The 27,647-nt window shown below is 37.5% G+C and overlaps 1 protein-coding gene and 1 pseudogene across 1 annotated transcript; both read right to left on the bottom strand.

Moving 5' to 3' along the window:
• Positions 1-102: 102 nt before the first annotated feature.
• Positions 103-27,339, bottom strand: TMPRSS7 (transmembrane serine protease 7). The gene is made up of 15 exons (XM_039856810.1): positions 27,213-27,339; positions 25,344-25,411; positions 24,042-24,235; positions 22,124-22,352; positions 20,680-20,810; positions 18,685-18,797; positions 15,269-15,375; positions 11,807-11,943; positions 9,664-9,771; positions 7,450-7,560; positions 6,515-6,631; positions 5,463-5,634; positions 3,810-4,078; positions 2,122-2,258; positions 103-301 (listed from the first exon to the last, which is right to left on the bottom strand). Exons 1-15 carry the CDS (start codon positions 27,303-27,305, stop codon positions 131-133), a joined length of 2,157 nt encoding a protein of 718 aa, XP_039712744.1. The 5' UTR covers positions 27,306-27,339; the 3' UTR covers positions 103-130.
• LOC120598242 (uncharacterized) lies at positions 17,397-17,515 on the bottom strand (annotated as a pseudogene).
• Positions 27,340-27,647: the final 308 nt, after the last annotated feature.

Here is a 27,647-nt window from a genome sequence, read left to right as displayed (position 1 = left end):
TAAATACCAAATATATGCAATCTGAAGTTTGCTAAAGAAAAAACTTAACTGTCTCATTTTATTTATAATTAATACATTCTTTTTAAAAAGTCTATCACATAAATCACAATTAAAAATCCAACTTGTGCTATTACAAAAGAGAAGGGACATATTTATGAATCCAGGAAACAAAGTTTGATACCCTTGTATAAACACCAGGAAAGTTTGGTCTTCCACATCCGTGTCCCCAGCTAACAATGCCAGTCAAAATCCATTTTCCATCACTTTCTCTTCGACAAGATAAAGGTCCACCAGAATCTCCCTACACAGAAAGATAATGTAAGTATGAAGTACATTTGTCATTAATTTTATCATTAAGGTGTCTAATGGATTGTGTTCAAAATTTCCATTCTGACAGGTGTTTGCTTGGCCAATTATTATGCAGTTTAGGGAAGTGTTAACTTCTAATGTCTTTTTAGAATTATTCTTCCTGTAATCAAAATGTTATATTCATCACGATAAACTTGATTCTTTAGGCCAAGAGTAAGATTAGAATGTTCTTGTAGGGGAAAAAAATCTCACATACCCTCAAACAAATAATAAACCTCAGTAGTAGTAGTAGTAGTAGTAGTAGTAGTAGTAGTAGTAGTAGTAGTAATAGATATTTATTTAATATGAGCTATGTGTTAAGCACTGTTTTGGGTCATTTAATCTTTACAATAATTTTATGAAGTATGATTACTTTGGAAGGTTTACCTCTACCTCTGGCCCATGCAGCTTCAATGATTGGCTCATGGTCTCAAGGAAGAAAACAGAAGAGATACCGTTTAGTTAGCCAGGTCCAGCGAAGCAACCCTAAGGATCGCTGGCTGATAGCTGTCATAGACTCACTTGAGAGTCCTTTCTGATATTTCAACTTCACAAACAAAGGCTGAAATAATTCAAAGTTTAAACATGATTCCTACAGTATGTAATATCTGGATTTTTATTTTCTCATTTTGGAGTATAAGTAAAGCTGCAACTTAATCAGAGGCAAAGATTTTAAAAAAAGTGCATTTCAAATTTGCCTCTCTACCCACCCCCACGATTTTAAACCTGATTAGGTAAATTCTGACTAGTAGAAAAAAAATGGACTCTTTTTTAAATTATTGTGACACCAACTATACTAAGTCTAATTTAACTTGTAATTCCTAGTGGCTACATGAAACAGGATTATATAATAGGATTAGCTGGGACTAGCTGCAGGAGGCACTCAGAATATGGTAGTTTCAGCATTAGAGAAATAAGGGTTCAAATCCTAGCTCAAGCATTTACTTACTAGCTATGCGAACTTGGACAATTTGCTTACCCACTCTGTGCCCTAGTTTCTTTTTCTATAAAATGGAGATGGAAAACTTATTTGAATAAATCTATGTAAAGGACCTAGTAAAGGACAGTGCTTGTCACAAAATAAATCTATGTAAAGGACCTATGTAAAAGACAGTGCTTGCCACAAAATAGGAAGTTAGAAGATAGAAATCATTACTATAATAAGATGAGGTTTTTGTGGCATGGTGACTAAGGTTGTAGAAAGATATGGGAACAGCTTCCATTGCCCTCCTCATCCCCTAAATCACTTGTTCACTTTTTGGCAATCATTTAGATATCTGCGTAGATTGAAATCCGCATCTCAGAGAAATGTCCCCCCAAAAGTGACCTACAACTTTATCACTCTCAGGAAATGACAGAGGCGTACTCTCCCACTCATCTTTCCTTTCCCACAGTCTATGTGTCAAAGGAATAAGTGAATAAAAACATTGTTATTTTGGAAGGTAAATGGTTGCTGCTAAAGAATTAGGTAACAATTCGGAAACACTGTGTGTGTGTTGCTTTGTTTTTGCTTATAAGAAAATAATGGCAGAATGATAAATGTTGACCTCACTCTCTAAATGTTAAAGGAAAATACATAGGGACTAGAAAACTGAGTTTTATAGACCCAATTATTTAATCACCCTTCCCTGATCTTAGACAATTGTTTTATAATTAATATCTGAATTAAGGGAAGCACCAGTCCTAGTTATTTCTCAGTGTTGTACAGATTAAACATGAAAGTATTTATAGAAAATATAACATACTAGGCAAGGGAAAGGTAAGATGACTTACTCTACAAGCATCTCTCTTGCCTGACATGACACCTGCACAAAGCATCCGTGAAGTGATGATCCCATAGGTAGAAACACAGAGGGTTTGGTCAATGAGCTCTACCTCTGCTTGCTGCAAAACAGGGGAGCCTTTATTGTCTGGAAAACACATTGGAGACAGAAATCATGGAAATGACTATCTTATTCAGGGCTTTATTAAACAATTTATTCACAATATCCTTTATCTTCATAATTTTTGTAGATAAATTCCATTTTCCTGATGAAGACATGGAGTCTTAGAAAGTTAGAGGACTTGCCCAGTGGCACACAACTAGCAAGTAACAGAGCAGGAGTCAAACCCAAGGTCTGACTCCATCATCTGAGACACTGTACCATGTCCTCCTGCTCTCAGTAAGACTGTGAGTCAGCAACAGTTATTATCAATATTTGCTGGTTGAGTGAAGCAGCATGACTGGTATATGGGAGTGCCTTAGGAACCATAAAAACATAACAGTTTGGATATAGCCTTTTTACTTCTTTTTAAACCTGTCTGGCTATGATGACTCAGAAAAGTAAACACACACGTGCACCTATGCATACACACACACACACACACACACACACACACACACACACACACACACACTCATGCTTGTAAAGAAAATGTCTCCTGATAAGTTAGTTGAGTAGACTCTCTCTTGGAGGAAAATATATAGATTCACATATCTTGTGATATATGATAATGTAATTAAAATTCTAATAAGTCACAGGTGTTCAAGCAGTTAGCCAACTTCCCTTGTTGAATCTACTGAGACTTCAGCAGGCCCAAACTAGAGGTGAATATCAAAACTTCAACAACTAAATGAAGGCAGTGAGCACTTGAAAAGCTGCCCACAATGAGTTTTTAGAGAGTGTCAAAGCACAGATGAGAGTGAGGGTCAAGATGTACAGAAAATGTATGTCGTCAGCCCTTGGAGATGACTACAAGGGAATCCGAGGTAGTTGAGAGATCAATGGAAGGTATCAGCACTACCCCTAGGGAGATGCTCACCAAGCTTTGGGCTTTCTCCTTGCTATATATTTAGACTCAACCATGGAAAACCTTGGCAGGGCAGAGGTAGGGCTTCCCTACCATACACTCAGACCTTGTGTGTAATGAAAAAGTTATCCCCTCTGGGGATATGGACCAATGCTAGGCCAATGTAAGCCCAGGCCTGAATTAACAGTCTGGCCAGCTAATTTCATCCCTTATTTTCATCACCTTGGCCAGTGCTCTTGTGTAACACATATTTGCACAATCCTTCAGACAGCTGCCTATGAGCTGACACAATAAGGTGTGTGTGTGTGTCCTTTTCTCCTTTATGAAATGAATCACTTCTTTGAATAAAAAGAATACCTAAAAATGAGGAGGAATTTCTTGCTATTTTATCTTGGAAAACCTAGCAAACCCCTCAGAATTTGAAATGGCTCAAACTATCTTTTCAATCCCACCATGCTCATAAACTCTCCACCTCTTTTGAGGTGGGTTCTGCTTTTGGGGGGTTAAGGGGAAAGCATCATAAACAGGAATAATAATACCCTCCATTCTACCTCTCAGAGTTGTTAGGAAGCTCAAATGAGACCATGTACAAACACCCTCTCCATGAACCTTAAAGCACTACATCAGCACAAGTCATTATCTGGAAGGGAGGGCTGTTCGTTTGTACACACCTGCTTCATGCCTTCGCCCCCAGCCAGTTACCCAGCACTTCTCCCCACTGCGCACTTTCTGACCAGCAGGAGGAATGCATATTGGCTGAATGAGCTGTCTTAGGGTCTCCGGCCAGGCGACACTGAGCTGTAGCAAGGCGATATCATAGTCAAAGGTCTGGCTGTTATAGTACTCGTGGATCACAATTCTTCTCACCGGGGAGACGAACTTGGCATTCCCCTGCACATACATCCCAAGGTGAGCGGTCCAAGGTGTAGGGTCTGACAGCCTGGTAGAAAAGGAATGAGGTATGGAGTCAGTGGCTCAATGAACCATACATGGTGAAAAAAGCACTCTGCAGAGAGATGAGGGCTGAGGAAAGAGAGGCCTGACTTTCCATCCCTATCGTAGTCACTGGCTCTGTCTCCAGATGTGGCAAGAAGCACGACTTCTCTGAGCCTCTATTGTCTCTTTACCAGAGATGAAGTAAGGTGTAGTAAGAGTGGTGAATGATAGCTATGTTCCGGAAAATATCTTCAACAACATGCTGGAAATTTTCTTGTCACTGCTATTCCGTGAATCACACACAGGCCAAGAATGTTAATGGCTAGAATTAATGTTATATTCTTCCTATTTGCGCTGACAATGGTATCTGTTGGAGACAGCCAGGGTCAGTAAGACAGTGGTCTGGGAATCCTTTTGCCAAATTCAAATGGTATAAATACCAAGACAGATTAGAAATCAAAGGACTATAAGCAAAAATTTAATGCCATTTCTTTTGCAATTATCAGAAGCTTTAAAGATCACCACTCTAACCACTCAGGCATGAACTTTCACAGGGACCACATCCCTGTTAGTTCTTCCAGAACTCTAATCCTGACCCCTGTGGCCTTGCACAAAGTCACTAAGTGTCTTGTAGTCTCCATGTGAGGTTTCCATCTTCACCAGTGCAGCAGCCTTACTCTGGTGGAGTGAAGAGAATGTGGAAGCTTTGGAAGAAAAATAAGGACAGAGCCCAAAGACAGTGGCCCCTAATTTGCTTAGCTGACATCTCGTGGGTGGCGCTGGGGACCTGAGGGAGTATGCTTCTATAGTTAATCAGTCAGAAATATAGGTGACAACCTGGACTTGTGATTAGCATCTGAAATGGGGGAGAGAGCAATCCTGTAGGACTGAGGCCTTAACTTGTGGGAATGACATTGTCTCCAGGTAGGTAATGCCAGAATTGAGTTGAACTGTAGGAAACTCAGCTGATATTGTAGAATTGGTTGATGGTATAGGAACTCATGCCATCAAATTGAAAATCTGGTACAAAATCATCACTCTCCCACTACTAAAAGGGATCCCCACACTCCAGCCATCCCCCAGTGCTCACTTTCCTCCACATTCTCCATACATTCCATAGGTTTGCTCCCTTTGACTTGAAAGCCCTATCCTATTTTTTTAGTTTAATAAAAGCTTATTCATTCTAGATGTTCTTTTGTGTTGTTCTTTTTTCTTTATATCAATAGTTCCTAGAAGGAATGTTTGGTACACAACTAATGTCAAAAAAAAAAAAAACAATTGGATTGATTGAGCCTCACCAACAGGGAGCTCCTTCCCACAACTTGAAGGCAGAGGTATGATCTGAGGTCAGAGTGTGTCACTTTAGAGTAAGGATTGAGATGCCCTACCTGTTTCCATGGAAACAGTGGGCCGCAGAGAGAAGCCACTCTCTGGAGATGACTGAGGCTCCACAGTAGGCGGACCCAATGAAGTGGAGGCTGACTTGCCAGGGCCAGCCCCCTTCCCGCGTATCAGTGCCCCCGATGATGCGGTGGACAGTGGAGAAACTCCTGCTGCAGCCTTTGGGAAAGGAAGGGTCATGTAATTAAAGACAGACTTGAAAGAAAAGTGAAATAAAGTCGGGTTTAGTGCTGGGTAGGTAACTGATTAACCAGGTAAGCAAACTGAAATCTGCTTATCTAGAGAAGAGGCAACACCAGCACCAATAAACCACTCCCTTCCTCCTGAAAAAGGGGCTGTGACAGTCACTGCACAATAATGTGAGGGGAGGAGGGGACCTGTTAGTAACAGCTGCACTGATATGAACAGCAGCCATGGGGTTTAGGTTGTTAGGTAGAAAGAAAAAAGTTAGTTCCAAATAAAACGGAATTGAGATGTCTTTGAAGTTGTGCCAATTTGAGAAAAGCATTTGGGAATTTGAAAACCTATTAAGAAAAACTAGTTATCAGAGCAATTCTTTTCCAGTGTAAATAGTATTGATAAGGATATTGAGTTAACATGTCGCCACATGGCAGATTAGAGGCAGCACAAGTAACAATAACATATGGCAGGTTACAGTTCTCAAATAATAGCTAAAGGAAGAACTAGCACTTGATATCGATCTAACATAAGGCATAATTAACAAAGTCATCCACCATGTGCCAGTATGTCTTTCTTTTCTCAGACATTTTTTATTTAAGAACTTATTTTTGATTACTTATTAGAAAGTGGGGTTCTCATTATAAATTTCTCATACATTAATGCTTATTTTCAAGAAAGAATATGAAATGTACTCCAGCATTTTTAATTCTGAGAAACAATTTCAGATTCAGTTCACCAATATTCTTCCCTGGGCCTAAGGCAACCTCTGCCAGAAGGATTACATCAAGAAGGGAATGAAAATGAAAATAGGTATACTGATGAGAGAATAGAAGGAATCAGAAGAGACATTGCTACTCACTGCAGCCTTCTTCATCGCTCCCATCTGAACAATCCACAGTCCCATCACATTTTGCATTTTGTTTTCTAAAGCAAATGTCATTGCCACACTTAAAAGTCCTACTGTTACATGGAATGCCTAAAAATGAACAAAAGGAAAAGGAGTTCTTCCTAGCAAAAAAACCCCAAAAAAACAAAAAAACAGATTTGAGCAAATGACAATGAACTCTACAAAGGATGGCTTAGGCACAAGATGGGTATTTGCTGCTCTGGGAAACAGGGCAAATAGAAGTGAAATAACCTGGTATAGAGCCACTGGAAGGCAGGCAGCCTGGCACACCTGCTGAGAATCAGTCCTAGGGCCTCTCCCTTCTTCCACTGCAAGTGAGATGCAAAGCAGTTGACCACATCAGTGGCTTTAGGCCATGGCCTCTCTGTTATTACCTTGTCTTATTCACCAAGATAATTTTTGAGCACAAATCCTCATAAACTCAGTTCTTTTATACCACTGGGGCAAGAGAGTGTACAGACTTTGTAAATTTTAGCACATTGGTTCACAACCCTGGCAGTGTATGTTTCTGCAGGGGCTAGAGAAAAAACCACGTCCCATCTATTCCCTCTTCAGTGTCTAGCAATTTTCTGTACATCAGGACCTACGCATCCTTTAGTCTTGGGCAGCATTAAAAAAATTAAGTAATGAATATCTTCCAGTATTCATACACTAACATACACACACACATAAACACACACACTCCACCCCAGTTAGAGTGACCATCTGTCCCGTTTTTTTCTAAGACTGAGAGAATTCCCAGGATATGGGGTTTTCAGTGCTAAAACTGGGAGAGACCTGGGAAAACTGAGATGAGTTGATTATTCAAATCCTGTCAGACGTATTTTGATTCTGACTTAAAAGAATTTTATGAGACGAACAGCAGAGTGCAGAGGATTCTTTCTCACTCTGAGTGCAGTTCTGCTCATCCTGGCCATCCTCACAGTCCCGGAAGCCATCACAGACCAGAGGGCCATGCTGCTTGAAGGAGCTGGCATTGCAGGCAGGTTTATGAGTCACTAGAATGAGAACAGACAGAAAGCTCATGAACCTGAGACATCAGCTGGACTCTGATGACCAGTAGTGCCCCTGTAAAGGTGCAAAGGGTTAAGATGACTTACAAAAAATAAAAAGCGTGTTTTCCTCAAAACTAACGCATCCATGGAGAAAAGCAAATGTTTAAACTTTGTTGTAATTCTTAGCACTTTGAGTTTGTCAGATCTGATTTTTGCTTTTGCATGTATATATTAAACTATGATGGTTTATTTAATCACAATTAAATGCTTCCTAAGATTTTATGTTAGAGAAAAAAAATCATAAGCTCTTATCAAAATTGAACTCATCTACACAGTGGGAGTATCCTGAGATTAGAGATTTTGTCTGATTCTTCTCTGTACCTCAGGCCCCTGACTAAATAGTAGGTACTCGCTACAGGTTTGTTGAATGAATTAATGAACGTGAAATTTTAGCAGACAATAGATTAGTAGTCTACATGTAGAGAAAATTCTCTTTAAAATTATTTTATCCTGAGAGATCCATTTCCTGAACTGGGAAATACCTCTGTAAATCTATCTCAGCTTTTCTTTGGAGTATTTTCAAAAACTGCCTTTATATCAGTGACAGGCACAGTATATTAGCAAGCACTATTAGAAGGTATGATTCCTTAGATATTTCTGGTCTTTGAAAGTTATCATTTTTGTTACCTGCTCCCATTTTTTTCAGAAGTATCTCTTGTGAGGGGCAGGGAAAGGACAGTGCTGCTCTAAATAGTTCATTAAGTCTCTCTAAGAGTGTCTAGTTGACTCCTAGAGACTATCTTTCAAAATAGCATAATAAGAAATAACGATGACCCAAAAAACAGCTCTTATTATAAAGTCACAATAATTACCTTTATTTGGAGCATCATAGCAGGTAACAATAACAATGTAAAAAACAGAAGCAACCTCAATTACTGTATTATGGTCAGTACTTATTTTCTTAAGAAATCGAAGACCCTGTAAATTCAAAAAGCCAATAAATCATAAAAGAGGATTTTTTGTTTTGTTTTGTCAATTAAAAAAAAAAGGTGTAGAGTTAAAGGTTATTTTTTATGAATATAATTTTTCACAGTTTTATTAACTGTAATATTTATACAAGTATATGAAAGAGATCAAATAGTTTCACCATCACAATAATTTGCATTAGACTCTGAATCCTTAGCAGAAAGTGTTGCCAGTGGTGTCATACATCCAGTGAACTCCCATATTTCTCTCTGAAACTAGAGATAGATTCAGGAATGATGTGCAAATAGTAATAAAAACCAAGAGAAATTCTCTGCCCTAAATAGGGAAATTCAATACCCCACACCTTAGTCATTATAAATGTGATATTGATGCAAACTATACAGATAAAAAATAATAATAATTCTTTCATTCACAATACCTGTGCTCAACAAAGGAGCATGCTGAAAGAGTTTATTCCTCAGCTGATTCTGAGCTTATCTTTAGGTGAAAGATTTATGCTCTAAAATAGGATGGAAAAAATAAAATAAAATAAAATAGGATGGTTGTATTTAAGATTATGGTTGATTAAATTATTAGCCACAGATTGTGACTGTCTGTGGTATATTATGCACCTTGACCCTTGACATGACCCCAAACTGTGAGGAATAAACTTCTTTTCTCCTTGACTAATTGAGTCAGTGACATGTCTCAATTTGACTGATGGAATGTGACACAGGGGATGGTGTGCCATTTCCAAGCCCATAACTTAAGAAAAGCCATGTGATTTTGCTCACCTCTCCTTTATTTCTAGCACTTCTTGGCTAGCCCACTAGGTCAATGAGAAGAAGAGCCATAAGGAGTAGACTTGACTTCAACCTGGGAAGAACCAAACTCAGGAGGACCCGCTGCTTGAAATAGAGCCATTCGCTGAGCCCAGCCTAGACCAGTTACATCCCAGACAACCCAAGAGGCATATCCAGAATAAATGATTGTTGTAAGCCACTGAGTTTGGGGGTTGTTTGTTTTTCAGCAACAGTTAATAGCTAGATGCAAAGACCCAGGATGTGCACCAGCAGCAACAATGGCTTTGAGAAGTCATTCATTTAATAAGAAAATCATAATAAAATCTTGATTACCTACCACAGAAAAGTTCATCACTTTCATCAAAGCAGTCATTTACTCCATCACACCTCTGGGCCTGAGGGACACACAAACCGGAGGAGCATCTAAAAGATCCAACAGGACAGGCTACAGACAATAAAAAATTGGAAATCTTGCGTGGGTCCCTAAAAGTCACCAGGCCACATTAATAGAAAATATGAAGTGTTACATGATTAAGGATTTGACAGTTTAGCCGTAATAATTAATAATTATATAACTTCTCCATTAGATCAAAATTATAGGTGATAATTGGAAAACAACAAAGCAGAATTTAGAAGAACACAGAAAGCAAACAAATTCACCAGAAACTCTGAGTCAACATTGCAACCAGGTCACATGTACAGTCAGACTCCACCTACTTCCATCCTTGACAGCTCTCTGGCTTTATCATAGGCTCAAAAAAGTGAAAGTTAGAAGATAGCTTAGAGAATCCAGAAATCTTAATGTAAAGTCTTTAGAGCCCCCAGGAAATTATAAATGGATTCTGGTGTCTCTGAATCTTCTATGATCACATGTATTATTCTGAGGAGTCTGGGCCTTTAATTACATTTTTGAGTAATCTCTGCCTCAAAATGTATTAGTAACCACAGATCTTAGAAAGATGGACCTAGAGAGATTAGTGACTGGCTGCAAAACTCAAGACTTCTTTCTCTTACCTCCCAGTACATCATTTTTTCCCATGTCAACCAGGCTAATAGTAAAAGATTGCTTCCCTGGCCTTGAATTATTATTCCTGGGCTTATCGCAAATATACAGAAATAATAAGTCTTTTCTCCCTGCTCTCTCCTGAATGTTTGTGAATCCTCATAAATGGAATTAATGCTCTTATAAAAGAGGCCCCACAGAGCTGGTTAGCCCCTTCTACCATGAGAGGATAGAAGTCTTCTATACAGAAGAGAGCCCTCACCCGATCATATTGGCACCCTGATCTTGAACTTCCAGCCTCAAGAACTGTAAGAAATAAATTTCTGTTCTTTTTAAGCTACATAGCCTGTGGCAGTTTGTTATAGCAGCCTACATGGGCTAAGACACTCCCCTTGAGCAAAAGAGTGGGAGAGAGTGCATGGTCAGGTCACTACTATCTCAGTGGCATACGGTGGAGAGGATGAGTTCCTGGAAAATATTCATGGTTTGAAAAAAACAACTACAAATAAGACGGCTTACTATGTACCTGTGTCCTTGCTGGAAGTTCTAATGTGCTCTGTGCAAGGGTCATGTCATCTAGAATTCAAAAGTGTAATACCCTAAATCCAGATGCAGGTATATTAGGGATTAACAAAAAAGGACATGGCCTAAAAGAGCTTTCTCTCAAGTCGTATCCTCATAGTCTTTTATGGTTAACCCTAACTTTTCTGTCTTTTAAAGCATAATTTAAAAGGTCAAGGCCATGGAAAAGGGTGACTCCTGTGAGAGGACTTGATAGTGCACTGTTTTTTCAAAACAGAGTCTATTTTGATCAGAAAACTGCCTGAGGTAAATTGGAGGAAACAAAATAAAACCAAACTCTTGTTTGCAAAATAAATAAATAAATAAAATGCCAAGAATTTCCTGAGCAGGTCAGTATCTACTCTCTCCAGCTCTAACAATGTCTCTGCCTTTTCTACTGACCACTTCCTGGCCACTGTTCTAGCGGTTTTCAGTGTGAAGTTTGACAGTCCGTGGGCTAATAGTTGAGCTCTCTTTGGCCAACCAGCTCTCATAGGCCAAAGTGAGTCACAACTGTTGGCCTCTGATCTACTAAATGTTGGTGTAAACATCATATTTGCACAGATTATGGCTAGCAAGAAGAACGGCAAATCAAAAAATGGATTTCTTCTATATTTTAGGAATAATGTGGCAGACTATTTTTCAATTATAAACCGATAATAACAATTATATTATTTTTCTATAACTTAAACTATAGCAGCAATAAATACATAAATAATACATATTATTTATTATAGATTTAATTTACATTATATATTCATTTATGTCTTATTTATAATAAAAATTAAAATATAACAGAAACCAGCAGCAATAAAGCAGTTTTAATTCCTTTAAATTCACCATTTAGAGTTATAAAGTATTAGCCTCCCTTTACCCAACTTTTTAAGGTTTTCTAAAGCATTGATCCCAGGCTTACGTTGACTGATGTTGTAACTGCCATATTCCACCAAAAGTGGCTTGTCTGAAAGCCTTGAACTGCACTGAAGCTGAATGTGAACAAGGGGGCTGGGCACTCGGAAAATCGTCTGATGATCCATGTAGGAGCCACAGTACCTGAAGAGACAAGAGCCAGAGGACACGACCTGAGGGTCTGTCAACTGCATTCCTACCGACAATGAATTCACTAATGCTTTGGTTTTCTGGGTTTCATAAGCAAGATGCTAATGGTAGAGCTAACAGCAGTTATCTATTCTATGCTAAGTGTCTGTGATTGAGTAAATTCTGCCCCCTTGACTTTCTCCTCTGCAAAGACAAGTACTAACAACTATTATCCTTAGCTTTTCTCACCAACGCTTAGAAGAAACGTGAGTTTAATTCTCCTAGTCCTTTCTCTCTCTCTCTCTTTTTTTTTGGTGTAAATGACTGTATTAATAAGAATTGTCTGCTTTTGCCCACAAACCTACCTATAGTTCATAGTAGAATCCATAAACTCAGGCTGAAAATATTCAAAGAATCTAAGCAATACTTACAGCAAAAAAAAAAATGTTATCTCAAACTAAATTGAAATCTGATGTGCACTTCAGGGCTTGTCCTTTGGCAAAATTTCGAAGTAGTAATGTTTATCTACAAATTTCCCTATCTCAACTTTTTTTACTTGTCATCACCTAAGAGAAAATGTCCCTCCTGTTAGTAATTATTACATGAGCAGTATGGTTAGTGGAACATGAAGTCTTATTACACGGGGAGCCTATGCTAAGTTAGGCCTCTGCCCTATGTAGGCAAGGCTCTTTCCAGGGCAAAACCTACAAGGTCTCAAAAGGAAACAGGAGACACAAGGTTTGATGGGGGAATCTGTGAATGCCAATCACTGGAATCTGTGAATGTCAATCACTCTAGGCCCCCAAAGCACTTTGGGAACTGTGTATGCTCCATGGATCAGATACTGTTATTCAGTGGGAGGAACATAGAGGTAACCTATGATTTCAAGGTTCATGTATATTTTAAGAAAGATTTTTTTTTGCAATTGGCTGAAGCGAAGGACCTGATAGGCTAATAGACCAGCACCTGGGATATGAGGAAGAGATAACAGCTGCAGGTGGCCACCTGGCCAAATGGAAGCCAGAATCTGAGAGGCACCGAAAAGCCAAGTCAAGTTTTTGAGGTCAGAGCCTACTCTAACAGGTCATCTTGGGGTCAAAATATAAACTGTGTTCTAAAAACATGGTGATCATTAATTATCTGTGTCTCACTGTGATTTTATTTGTGTTCTCCATTAACATTTACTAGAGTTTTCTTGCAATGATGAGCCTCACTCGAATGTTAAGGAGGAGGCAGAAGGAAAAAGATCTTTGAATCCGTGCTTGGGCTGCAGTTTAGAGAAGACCACTATGTAATGGGCCATGTCAGGGCTAATGGAACAAAAGTTTTAAAAAAATGAAAGATTGGAGAAACCCAACAGGAGTTAGTTTATATGTAGGGGTAAGAAAACTGAAGTGTAAAGAGGTGAGGCAATTTGTTAAAGTTCAAATGGCAAATAAGTAGAAGCAGAATTTGGACGCAGCTCTGCCGATACTAAACTCTAGCACTTTTTTAGCACATCAACAGCTTTCTCCTTAGGAACTTGCTCTGCTAAAGCTTTGTAGGAAAGCCTTCCAGTTTTTTCGGATTCATATGCTGCATTCAAACTTTCCTGAGCATACTCATCCCATCCCCTTGTTCTCTTAACTGGAGATTGCTGGGCTTTCTGATGTCAGAATTACGTTTTCCTCCTTCCGCATGACAAACCCAACACCCTACATTAATTTCTCAGCAAGGTATCGGAAATTAGTTAAATTAGAGTCTTTTCTTTTTAGATAAAAAGAACTAATAATGAGAAGGGCTGGCATGTTAAATTCCAAGGGTGCAGCTTATATCAAAGGAATCTGGTAGGATTTCAGCCAGCCCATAAGATAAGTGAAGAGCTGGTCCTTCAAGAAAAGTATTTAGGGCAGAAAGCTTTCCTGGCATCACTTGGAAGGAGTCCCTGCTCACACTTTGGCAGCACCACCTCTTGGTTAGGCCAACCTTATCTCTGGGTAAAGCCTTTCAGCAGTTCCTCCATATGAAAATTGTGGGTGGTAGTATTGTTGATATGGTGGTGGGGCGGCGGGGGCAGGGGAGAATATCTCATTTTCAAAGCACAGCTCTATCTTGGGTATACAACTTTACAAAAGATGGGTAAAGTTTTGTTATATATATATATATATACCTCTAATTGGGTAAAGGTTTGTTTTATATATATATATATATATATATATATATATATATATATATATATATATACCTCTAATTGGAATACCAAAATCCTTAAAGCCTTGGGGCACATTCTACAGTATTTATCCACCCGACGTCATTTCCAAAGCAGTCTTATTAATCATAACAACAGCTAATATTCTTGATGTGTAATATCCATTATTTAATTGAATTATTTTAAAAAACCTACCTTATTACCTAGAAATTATTACCTCATTTTACAGATTGAAGATCAAGGAGGTTAAAAAAAAAATGTGTCCTAGTTAATGTAGCTACTAAATGACAGGACTGGAATTTGAACCCAGATCTTCTGCTTCTTACATAACAGACCCCTGATCCAAAAACACTTCCAAAAGGAGTACAAGCCACATCTTAATAATGGATCCAAGAAATGGATCCTTTAAATCAGATAGAATCTATTCCAATGAAGAAAGAACCAATGACTGTTTAGCAAGTAATCTAAGAGTCTAAAGGAAATAAAAGGCTGTTGTTCAGTAAAAATCTTTTAGAAAAGGAGAAGTTTCATTCATGGAATAATAATAAACAAAGATTTGCAGGCAAATCCCTTAGGTTACCACAAGGGTTCTTATCTTACCAAGTAAACTGAGAAGCTGTTCTGCTGCCAAGACAAGACATCTTATACTTTCTAATGCAAGACCTATTATAATTTTAGAAGCAAATAAACAATAACAACAACAAAAAAGACAAATTAAAGGTGAGAGTGAGGACCTACTCGGTTGGTTCAGAAAACCCAGGCATCTAGATTTCTCTCAGCCTCTCTGTGATCAGCCTCAACCCATGTCCCAGCCTCAGGGCACAACCAAGTCAATTGGGACTTTCCTACTGCACAGAATTACCTAATGGTTTCTAACTTTTCTACCATCAAGACTCCTAGTTACTATTTTCTTCCATGGCTCCATGGTTTGAAAGACTTTATCTGCCAAACTATTGTGAAGTGTAGAGTGTGCACATATACAGCCCAGCAGCATAGAGCAAGGACTTGAGAATCATAAGACATGGGTTTGAATCTTGGCTTAGTCAATTATTAACTGAGTGGCCTTGAGCAAGTTATTTAATTCCTGTATTCCTCAGTTTCTCTATCTGTAAACAGTAATCTTCAGATTCCTCATATATGTAAACCACTTACATGTGTTCATTAATTTCCCACCATCCATGGTCACAGCCTTTCACACTTTTCTTGGTTATTGAATAGTTATGGAATTTCAGTGCTATGCCGAGAGTTGATAGGGGAGTCTGAAAAACAAACATAAGTTAGGATATGTTTCAGACTAAGATTCCATTACCTTACTCAGAACTCACTCTATTGTCTTGCTGTTGTAAGGGCATTATTATTTGTGCCCTGTGTCTTTTAATTATGTAGATCACTTCCCCTGAGCAAATTGGAATGAGGAAGAGAACATAATAGAAATGTAGACAAGCCAGTGCTCAGGGAGCAGCTATAAGGCCCCAGTTTGAGAGACTTGGGCGACATGGGACACAGTAGATCATCTCCAGGTTTCAGTCTTACCCTATTAAATGAGCTTAACTTTGAAAATATCCACTTGTTAATGAGTGTACACATTTTCCTCCTTAGATGACAATAATGACAAATTTATTTAAAGCATTATTCAGATTTTTTAGATACATGAGAAATGAATCGGCATCCTCCTTCTATGAAAACTGGTTACTCCTGAAGGCAGTTACTGAGTCACCCCTGGGTCTTCTCAGAAGACATAAAACGAGAGAAGGAGCTGCCTATTCAGAACATATACATATGAGTGTGCGTGCACACACACACACACACACACACACACACTACAACTGACCTTCTTATAGTAATGTGTGATCTGCACATACATTATGTCTGATATGCCACAATTTTAGTTTTAATTTTCATTTTGACCCAGGAGTTATTTGAGAGCTCCTACATTGCCAGGGAGTAGAATTTTGTTTTACCTACTTTCAAGTCATCTAATTCTATTTTAATTAGGTAAAAAATTATTTATTGCTTACACTGCTTTTAATTTTTTAAAATCTATTAAAGATTTCATTGTGATCGAATTTATCAGTGCTCCAAGGTGATTTAAAAAAGAGGTTAATTTCTGCGTGTGTGTGTGTGTATAATTCTCATTATCTGTATAGTTTAATACTCTTCTTAGCCTTATTTATTGTCCCCCACTATCTCTGTCATGAACTAAGAGAAAGAAATTAAAATCTCTTCTCTATGCATTGTCCATGTCTCTTTGTATGTTCTATAGGATTTGATCTATAAGTATTAATGCTATCTCCTTTGGTGCATAATAATTGTCATAATTAGATATTCATTGTGGTTCTCCTTCTTTGTCATTATAAATTACCTTCCTCTTCTCACCGAAGTTGTCCAATTTCAGCATTGCCTGGCACTAAGGTTGTGATCGCTGCTTTCTTTTTTTTTACATTTACCTAGTATAATATTGCCCATCCATTTATTTTCAACTTTATTAAATCACTTTTTTTATTCATTTTTTCTTTTGAAAACAACATACAGTACGGTTAAGTTTGTAGCAATACTTTGTAACTCAATCCTACTTTTTCTTTTTTTTTATTATTATTACTGAGCTATCATTGACATAAACATTATGAATTTCAGGTGGACAACATAATGATTTCATATTTATAGATATTGCAAACTGCTGACCACAATAAGTTTAGTTAACATCCATCTCTTTAAAGTTAAAATATTTTCATTGTGATTTAATATCTACTCTCTTAGCAACTTGCATGTATACAATACAGTGTTATTAACTACAGATAATAATATTAATTATTATTAACTATAATCACCATGCTGTACATTAATCCTCGTGACTTATTTATTTTATAACTGGAAGTTTTTACATTTTGCCCACTTTCGCCCATTTTGCCCAACTCTCACCTCTAGCAACCATCAGTCTCTTCTCTCTATGTATATGAGTTGTTTGTTTGTTTGTTTGTTTGTTTTAGATTCCACATATAAGTGAGATCATAAGATATTTGTCTTTCTCTGTCTTTCTCTCTTCCTTCCCCAACCCCTCCTTTCATCTTCTCTTTCCCTCACCCTTTCCCCAACCTTCATACTTGAAAGTCACCTGAAGCTCTGAGATTCTGCTGCCCTGAGGCCTTAAGAACCTGGTAGTGAGCAAGCGAGCAAGAGTCCAGCACCTTTATGTTTTAATTATTTTGTAAAGGGCGAAGCAACCCTTGGTTGACCTCACAGATTGCAAGGACCTTGTCAGCTTACAATCCCTTATTTTTTATGCCTACAGCACCCAGTCTTCCTAGGTGGTCTCCCATCCAAGTGCTAACCAGGCCCAACCCTGCTTAGTTTCTGAGATCAGACAGGATCGGGCTTGTTCAGGGTGGCATGGCCATAGACGATAAAAAAAAATTTAAGGATGCATACCATCAAGACATTGACACTAAATGTACATTTAGGCATAATAAAATTATTTAAAATATTTGACTTAGTTGCAAAGTCATATGCACACCAAGAACATACCTGCCTCAGGGTCTTTGCTTCAGCTGTTTCCTTTGCCCGTAACACTCTTATCCTAGGTAAGATTGTCTTTCAGGTTTCTGTGCAAATATCTCTTTTCAGTGAGGTTTTCTCTGACCATCTTATTTAAGATAACAAATCCCTGATTTTCTACCCTTTGTGCACCCCACCACTCACTCAGCTACAAAGCCCCCTTCCCTGCTTTAACATTCTCCATAGCTCTGTAACACACTATATATATTTCACTTGTTTGTTGCCTGTCTCCCCCTACCTTATGGTAAGCTTCGTGAGAGCAGAGCTTTTGTGTGTGCGTCTCATCTTATGGATCACAGTGTCTAGAATACTATCTGACACATAGTAGGTATTCAATAATAACATGCTGAATGAAAACAAACTATATGCTGCTTGCCGCTTACATCTAATAGCTATGCCACAGAAAATGTATGTACTAAAAGAGCAAAGGTAACATTTTGCGCTATTTCCCACCACATGATACTATAGTTAGAGAAAGAAAAATAGTTTACAGACTAAGATTAAACAAACGAACAAACCAAAAAATAAATAAATAAATAAGAACACTCTGTCTGGCACCAGAGAGAGACGTATATATTTCACATAAATGTGCACTTTGGTTTGCTTATGAAACTGAAATATATATCACCTAATCCAATTTATTATTTCTTTATTGTTCTTATTATAATGTCAATGACGAAGTAATTAAAAATTAACAAATGATCGATACCATAATAAAATAACAACTTCTTTGATCCTGTAACAATATCTTTTCATTTTTAATACAAACAAGCAAAATAATAAATTGGAAAAATAAGCCCCAGTCTGCAAAAGGCAGTTAATTTGTGGTCATAGGGCTGAAATTACAAGAAATTATCATGTTTTGATAATATATTTCAATAAGTTTTAAATATTATAAAATTAACTAATGGTTTTTCAGTAATTAAATTTAAAAATAAAGGTAATTTAATTCAAAAATAAATTGCTACTAAAAATAGGATAACTATTTTTCTAAGATAGTGGTAAAACTAGGCTACCTGAAATTTCCAGGTACACTTGCATTTTGGAGGGTAGTAGCTTGGGTAATATGGACTTGAAATTTTCCCTTCAAAACCAGTAATTTCTTTGACCAATACTGTGTTTTCACACTCTGAAAAAAAAAAATAATCCAGTAACACACAATGATTTACAGTTGTGAGAGTATGGGAAATACACTGCATATATTTCTTTAACTACAAATGCATGCTTCCTTGATTAAAAAGGATATATAATTTTTGAAATTTAAACTAAATTTTACAAAAAGAAATACAGAAGTATAGCTAAACTACTTGTTCATATCCTATATTTGTTTTCAAATCACATATTTTTTGGCTATATCTATAAGATGCTATTACTTTCTTGAATAACATAGTTTAAATATATATTTTTAAAGCCTCTGAGTTATTTTGTTCAAATGAGTGTATATTTGTTGTTAAAGAAATATATCCAGTTTACATAACATGGTGCTCTGTTTAAATAAGACAATCTAAATATCTATTCTTACTGATATGGTCATCTTTCTGCTAGAGTGTAAGTTCCCTGAGAGTACTGATTTACATCTATTTTGTTTAATGCCATTTCTCTAACACCTAGAATCATTCCTGGCATTTGATACTCAATAAATATTTGTTGAGTGAATAGACAAAGTCCACTGCAATATTTCTGAGAAAATCACATTTTTAACATTTGGAGTTAGAGATAATTTTCAACCCAACAATATCTCAAAATACCTAGTTCAATTTTATACAATAAATCCGTTTTATATTTGGTTTTGTAATCATTTGAAGCAAAAAAACAACAACAACAACAAAAACCACTATCAAAATAAGCACTGCCCTAAAATATAAATGAAACTATAGCTGTCATCATTTAGCTATGTCGAATCCTCTTTCCTCCTCACCCTGATCTGCCATTCTGACCCCTTTGGCTTTACTGATATTTACGAAGATGTTACCAAGACATGACCTGCAAGGTCTGATCAACCATAACAAATATCACAGAGAGACTGGAGTTTCAGTGAAGGCACTTTTTGTTTTGTTTTACTTTATCAACCCAAGCCAAAAAGAGAAGAATGGATGGGGGGAGTCATTTTTGCTCACTGTGACCTAGAAAGATCCATTAACTCCTTGAGGTTTTGCTTCACAGGCACTTTCTAGGATGGCATTCACATGCATTACTGTAAATGAGAAGTCACAAAAGACAGTCTAATGTGCTAGTTACTGAGCTCCAAAGCAACGCTTCTCTGTTCTGCAACGATGGGGCTCAGACTCTGCAAACCACTTCCTTCCTTTACCACCTAGCTTCCTATGAGGCTCTGCCAATACGGAGTGCTAAAAGTAAACTAGAAACCTGGAGAAAGGAAAATCAGACTTCCCGCCTCTTATTCCTGGGAATGTCACCCCAGCAACGCTTCATCACCCCTGCAGATTCACTTTCTTCCTGTAACAGTTGAATCCTGTTAGCAGTTTTTCCAACTTCCACTCAAAGATATAAGCCTGGCTGTCCGGCACTCTCTCCTCAAATGTCTGAGTCCTAGCTCCATGAATATCTGCTTCTGAATTCAGAGACGTCATGAACAGCTGAGCAATAACCCGTCCTCAGAGGTCTCAGTTTCATTCCAAAGACCCCTCCTCTAAGCTCTAAAACGTAATCATTCTGAATGCTTTCCTTCGTTCCTCTAGACTGACAGGTAGTAGTTGTTTTCTGGGTGTGTTACACATTATAGTTTTCTTTTTGCCTTTTGAGTTACCTAGTTAATACCTTTATGCTACATTAACAGTTCTTTACATTACATTTTCTCTGTTAAAATAACTACTATGATCTCTCTCTTCTGACTGAACCCTGAATCAGGGTCCCTGAATAAATAACTAGTATTATAACACAGCCTCAGGAGAGATCAGACAGGAACATTATAACGAATATTTCTGACCTCAGGATAGATCAGACAGGAGAATCAAATAAAAAAAAGGGGGGAAGGGGTGTGTGTGACTTACTTTGTTCTGGAATGACCTCGAAATATGCCCGGATTCCTGATAGCCTTCGTATCTGAGGAGACTTAAATGTCACCAACATGAGATTACTTGTAGAAACAAATGACATTAATGTTCTTGTGGGTTCACAAATTCTGAAAGCAGATAACAAAACAAGAGTACATGAATAACAAGTTATTGAGAAGTGAGCCTCCATCCACCACTAATCCACACATTTCCTGGGCCATCCACACAGTTCTTGTGAATCAGACTCGGCCGGCCAGGTCTTCATCAACTAGTGGCCACAGGGCATGACAGATGGAGGGGAGCTGATAAAAGTACAGAAATTTTTGTCCAGTAACTACTGAATTTTCCTAGATGGCCATCACTGGACCCTCCTTGACAGCAAACGAGGTAGAGTGGTGGAGTATTTAATGGCTAAGGCCATTGGCTCTGCACTAAAGAAAAGTGGGTTTGAAGTTCAGTTCCGTCATTTAACTGGCTGAAAAACTGGGCATTCAAGAAACTAAGTCTTCATAAATGGCAGTTTTTCTACTATGAAATGGTAGTAGTAATAATAATATACTCACATTGTAGTGAGGATTAAATGCGATAACAACTAAATATGTCTGGAAGGCTAAATAAACCAATAGGAATGATTGAGAAATGAGAACCAGTGGCAATCTTATTTCTCACTGCATATCTTTATATACTGTATGGATTTTTAACATGCACATTCATCCCCAAAATATAAATACATACATACAGAATATATTGTTACACATATTTATAAACACTATTAAGAATAATAGGAAAATTCATGTACCTTTTTAGCGCAGTGAGAAACAGATGATAATTTCTTAAGAAAACCCAGCCATTATTATTAAGTTAACAAAATATTAAGAACTCATTACATAAAGTAAAAAATATTAGAGTATGTATATGTGTGTGCATGTGTAATTACATATATGTGTGAATGAAAGGATTTATGCAAAAATATGACAGATATTTGTTCCGGGTTATGGTATTGTGAAATAATTGATATTGTTTTCTCTGATTGACCTCCCTTTCGCAATGAACATAGTGTTATCTTTGTAATTAGAAAAATTTTGTAGTTGTTTAATTCTATGCAATCATCATAGAATATTTATCCTCATACTTTATTGAAACAGTATGCTTCATAGTGATAGCAATATAATGTAAAATTTTTAAAAATCTGTTATATTTCAGGTATATTGACTGATGTTTCTGATATATTAATTTTAACCCTTATATGCTACAAGAGAAAAACAAGCATTGTGTCTGGTAGGCTAATACAGGGGGTACTAAATAAGGCATGGGTCAGTCATTGACTTCATGAGTATACACGAGAATGGTTTTTAAAAAATCCAAGGAGAACACAGATACTACAAAAGAAAGATGTTGTAGAAACTATTTTTACTCGCCAACCAGAGTGCTTGCAGAATACCTATACAAGATGGTGCTCCGGATCGGCAAGAGGGAGTCGTAAATGGTCAGGGAGTCGGTGACACAGTTGTCAGCTTCAATCTGGACAGATTCTACTGACAGACGAATCAGATAGCCCACTGTGGCCACCAGCTTGAAGTGGCACATCAGCCTCCCCGAGGTTGCAGAAATCTCCAGAGGGTAGCGGAAAGACAGATGATCTGCATTCAAGTACTGAGAACAGCCTTTGTCTGTGGAGACAGCACTTTTGTTTTAAGAACGACTTTTCTAGAAATCTTTATAAAAGAGTAGTGAGCAAAAGAGGTTGCATGGAAAACATCTGCTGTCTTTGTTAGCCTGGAGTCAACCCTTTCTCCTCATAACAGCACCTAGATTTTACTTTGAGAAACTATCCTTACCCTATCTATATCGTTTGACAGGGGTTAAACTCATCCCTAACTGTAGAGGTGGGCACGTGATTGAGACTGGCCAATCACAATCAAAGAAGTTGGGTCAGCCAACCTAAGACAATGAGAGTCAGCCCCAGAACTTCTGCAAGAACTATCAGAAAATATATGTTGAGTTTTTTCCACCGTGGTTGCTAAACTGAGAAATTATAAGCTTAGATCTGCTAGTGGCCATTTACACCACCACACTGGAAGAATCCACTTGAAGCCTCAACAGAGGAAAGCAGAGATGCAATGTTCTAATGGCATTTTATCTTAGGACCTGGGCCCAACCATGCCTGAAGATAGATCATTCCAAGTATGTCCCAGTTGTACGAGTCTATCAAGTTTCTTTTGTGCTTAAGTCAGTGTGAGTATATTTCTGTTGCTTGCAACTGAAAGAACACTAACAAATACCATGATTTAAAAAGAAAAACTACAGCCAAAAAATATACTGATTTGGAGGCAATGGGAGAAGAGGTAGGATACAAGGAGGGAAGAAACCACATGCCATAATTTACCAGATCCTACAGTCGAAGAGTAATCTGACCGAAACCCAGCTGCATTAAAAAGAAAAACACATAGAAAAGAGACTGTCAGTCCCAGCATTTCATTTTGTTAGAATTTTGCCCAGTAAAAATATTTCAGTCCTTTAAAAGCAATCCAACATATCTGAGATTTGTTTTAAAATAATCCAGTGAGGGTAGGGGATGTTGTTTAGGTATTTAGAAATTAAATAGGACAGATATGAGTGGACAGTTGTCGAAGCGTAAAGGGTATATGATAGTCGATTATACTATTCTCTTTCCTTTTGTATGCTTGAAATCATCCATAGTAACAAGTTTTAAATATTTGTAAAAGTAAAAGCAACCAAGCAAATATAATTATTAGTCATATTAATTAGTCCTATATCTGAAATATATAGTATATGTGGTACAGAATTTTCATGCATTAAAAAATACTTATCAGCCACATACTATATGCCCAGCATACATATAATTTAAATCAAAAGAGCAAGCCACATATATTTGGGGTTACACAATAATTAAACCACTTTATCGTCAAAACAAATTGATGCAATTTGCATTTTGACAGGGCTGTGGGGCGGATCATTTTGGAGTACTGGACAACACTACATAACCTAGATTCAGTTCTGTCTGGATGAGGGAAAAGACGTGATAAAGCTCAGCAAAATTTTTCCTTATCCAGGACTTTGTTCCTTGGCACCTTAGTTTGAATAAGCCAGATTAAATATAGGAAGGGGTTGTTATGTTAAACTCAATTTCATATATATTTTGGCACCAATTTTATTGTCCAATCACTGTATGTAACATTTAATGACTTCCTTTATCAACATAGCTCCAAAGTCTTCAACTAATCCTGTTCCACTGAAATTGCCAAAGAGCATACTTCATTACAATAATGACTGCAATAATGACAGTGTCAGGAGTGCTGCAGGAAGGAATGCTTAAAGGAAAATTACCCAACAATCACCATTTAGTACCACAGAGTCCATGTCCACAGCCAGACCCTGCAAGCTCCCCACAGAGGTCCGGTTTATGATGCTCGTCTGGATGGAGTCCTTCAGGATGGCGGCCACACAATCCTCACAGAAGATGTGACCCTTGGCATGTGGCATGACAAACACAATCCAAAAGTGGACAAGGAGGCCACCTTTGTTGTTACTGCTATAGTGAAAAGAAAAAGTTGTTCAGGAATACCTCTTAGGAAATAGACTTTTATAGGAAGCCAGTGACCCAACTGATAAATTCAAGGTAAGGTCAACAAGCACATCATTCAACTGAACATAACTTCCTTCTTTAGGAAGTCATTGACTCCTATTGTGGGGATTGGAAAGAGAAAGCATCATCGTGTGTGATTTCTTGTGTTGAGTTCAAATCTAGAACAATTAGTGCATAGTTTCATCTCCATAGAGACTATACTATTTCTATGAATATTAATCAGTATTCACTTCTAATATAAATAACAAGTTATAATTTTTGATAACTCACAGTATCAATACACAGTGCTAAATTAGCTTTATCCTATATTACCTTATGAAGAAGATCCTATTATTATTACATTTTTACAGATAAGGAAATTAAGGCCAACTATAACTCAGAATCACACAACTAGTAAGCGTTAAATCCAGGAAGCAAGCCCAGTTTGGTTTTCAGTGACTCGGGAGCGAGAGCTCCTAACTGCACAAATATATGTTCTATGAAAAATAATATAAGGTAATATCCTATAGTAAAAAACTTGGGAAAATAAGGCAAAGGAAAGTAAACAAATTGCTTTATTCCAGAACTTCTCAGTGCCTTTAACACGCCAAAGTGGATTATGAATCTCTGCAGACATATTGGGGGTGGGGGAAAGTAAGATTCAGTATCCTGCACACAGTTATTCCTAAAAATTATTTGACCACAGGGTCCTTTTTGTCTCAGAAGATCTCTGCTGACCAGTTTTTTACTGAACATATTCTAAGAAATACTGGTCTATGTTTTATCTTTGCCTCCATCCATTATAGTTGCCATGTTTATGACTATTTTGCCCAGCAGCATTAATATAGGGGTATGAGATCCCAGCCATGGGGAGAGGGCAGGCTCTGTTAGCTGGGAGAAAAACTTGGCATGACAGCATAGCAAACAGTTGGGTCACTCTTGTGCTAAAAGGGCATTAATCCATAACAACCTCCAAGAAGTTACTTGTGAGTGGTGATATATTGGTGCTTTCATGGCTTTGAGAAGAATTTACAGCAGTAAACATAGAAACCTAAAAGCTAGGAACATACATTACCTGACATCTGCAACGACAGACTGCTTGTAAAATTTAGAGAAGGCAGATGTTGTATAAACCAGATTCACCTGCAAAAGAACCCAAGTGTCTGAAGTCTTTCATATTTGGCTTCCTTTCACAGTACCTAGCATGTTCTAGGCCCAAGCTCTGATTAGCTAGCAAGGAGAAAAACAAAGTTCAAACTAAAGGCCTCTAACTCCAAACCCAGATATTATTTCTTGAATTCAAATAAATTTTTACTTCCTGTAGCAATAAGAATACATTCCTATATTAACCACTAGGGGGCGGGTGGCGCCCACAGCCGGTCTACCATTCACCATCTAAAGTCTCTAGGGAGACAACCAACCCTTTTAAAACTCCATAATTGGCTCTCAATGGAGAGCTATTTCCATCAACTTACCCTCCCTGCCTTACTTAGCATTTCTAAAACCAAACGGACTCATCTATCAAATCTTTTTCTCTTCCTGTATTTCTCTTCCTACACAATATCAAAATCACTCACCTAATTGCCCAAGAGGAAAACGAACCAACCAACCTTAGAAATAATACAGCGCATATAGCATAGTGGAAAAAACATATGAGCTGTGGAGTTTAAATTCACCATGCAGCACGGAACACGTTACCTGCACGTGATTGACTTCCATGGTGTTTTTCTCCCCACTGCCCCACTCCCCCACTCCCACCCCCGTTTTCCTTTCTTAAAAAAAAAAAAAAAAAAACTAGTGATGATCAAAATGCCTATCTCTGGGATAATTTGAGGAATAATTGATATATATTAAAGATAAAGGGTTTAGCAACATACCCGGTATATAGAAAGCCTTCAATAAACAAGAGCCACTACACCCACTCTTGTCTTTGCTTGCTCTCTCTCACAGTCCTTTCTCATTCTGCACAGTAATGTGCCTGTCACTGCAGCAGCTAGCACTGTGCAGTCCACACTCTCGTTACTGTGCAGATACAAATTGGAGGAAACTTTCTAGTTGGTATATGTACCAAGCACCATGAATAGATAGTTTTTTATTTGGCCAGTTATAATTTTAGGAAATCAACTAAGGAAGTAATCAGAGATACACACAATTTATGTGGAAGTTTTATTGTAGCATGATCGATAATAGCAAAAATTGGAAACAACTTAAATATCCAATAAAAATGGATTTGCTAACTTTGTAGCTATTAAAACATGTTTTTTAAAAGAATACTTGCATAGAAATATGCAACCTAATGTTGAGTTAAAGATCAGATATAAAACTGAATACCTACTAATACTTTATTATTGAACTATCCTCTATGTCTACGTGGTACAGAATAAAAGTTGGCTCTATGTTGGGCTTTGATGTTAAAGAAGATTTTAATGTTCTTTTTATACTTTAATAAGTTTTACACTTTAATTTTTACTTTATACGTTATTCATACTTTTAAATTTATACTTTACACTTTTATTTACTTATTTTACACATTTTACATTTTTATACTTTAATTTTTTCTAATAAATATGTACTAGTTCTTTAATGAGAAAGTTTTTTTTAAGTGAATAGATGCCAGTGCATTGAGGTTGAAATAAATGTAATGTCAGTACTGAAAGGCATTTTAAAAGATCACCTGATCAAATTCTCTTATTTTACAGTTGAGAAAAACTGAAGTTTAGAGAGCTATTTCTTTTCACTTTCAGCGGAAAAAAAATAAATAAACAAGCAATTCTATCAAATAAGCAGTTCTTCCTTATGGCCACAATAAGCTAAATTCCAAGTCTTCCTCCGACTGCTTCCTCTGCCCTCCCTGGACAGTGTGACACTTGTGACTGTTCCAACCCAGTCCCCTCGCCCCAACCCTGCCCTGCCCAGCCTCTCACCCCCTCCCCCATCACCTCACCACTTGCTGCACAGTTCGTGCCACTGACAGGAATTCCCTGGACTCCTTCTGTTGGTGTTCAGGAAGAAACTCGATGTTGGTGATGCGAAACATCCCAACAAAGTAAAAAGCATCTCTGCTTTCTGTCTTACCTGAAAGACAGAAGAAAAGGCAGGTAGAGGACTTTCCTACATGTGTGGTAATGAGGTATTGTCTGATCTATTTCAGTATCAGCCTCCTAAAATGATTTCATTTTAGGCAACCAAGTATTTTACTGGTTCACAGCCTGTGAAGCACTAAATGTAGATAATAAAACCTTTCCATCACTGGTACACACCATATCCCTTAAAATATTCTATTTTATCAGCTTCTGATAAGGATTTAAGGACAAGATAAAAAGATAAAACATATAACTCATTGATTTATTACATGTCCTAGTCAAAAAGGGGCCAAAAA

This window comes from Pteropus medius, unplaced genomic scaffold, assembly GCF_902729225.1.
Source record: "Pteropus medius unplaced genomic scaffold, Ma_sr-lr_union100, whole genome shotgun sequence".
Classification (NCBI taxonomy): Eukaryota; Metazoa; Chordata; class Mammalia; order Chiroptera; family Pteropodidae; genus Pteropus; species Pteropus medius.
The sequence above is the reverse complement of the archived record's forward strand: the minus strand, read 5'-3'. Positions and strand labels throughout refer to the sequence as shown.

Bases quoted from the DNA above. Each gene is read 5' to 3' on its own strand.
- TMPRSS7 (XM_039856810.1), bottom strand. From the start codon at position 27,305: ATGTTTCGCATCACCAACATCGAGTTTCTTCCTGAACACCAACAGAAG. The intron at 25,412-27,212 runs GTGAGGTGATGG...GTTCTTTTGCAG, and splicing joins CACGAACTGTGCAGCAAGTG to GTGAATCTGGTTTATACAAC. The intron at 302-2,121 runs GTAAGTCATCTT...CTTTCTGTGTAG, and splicing joins GCAAGAGAGATGCTTGTAGA to GGAGATTCTGGTGGACCTTT.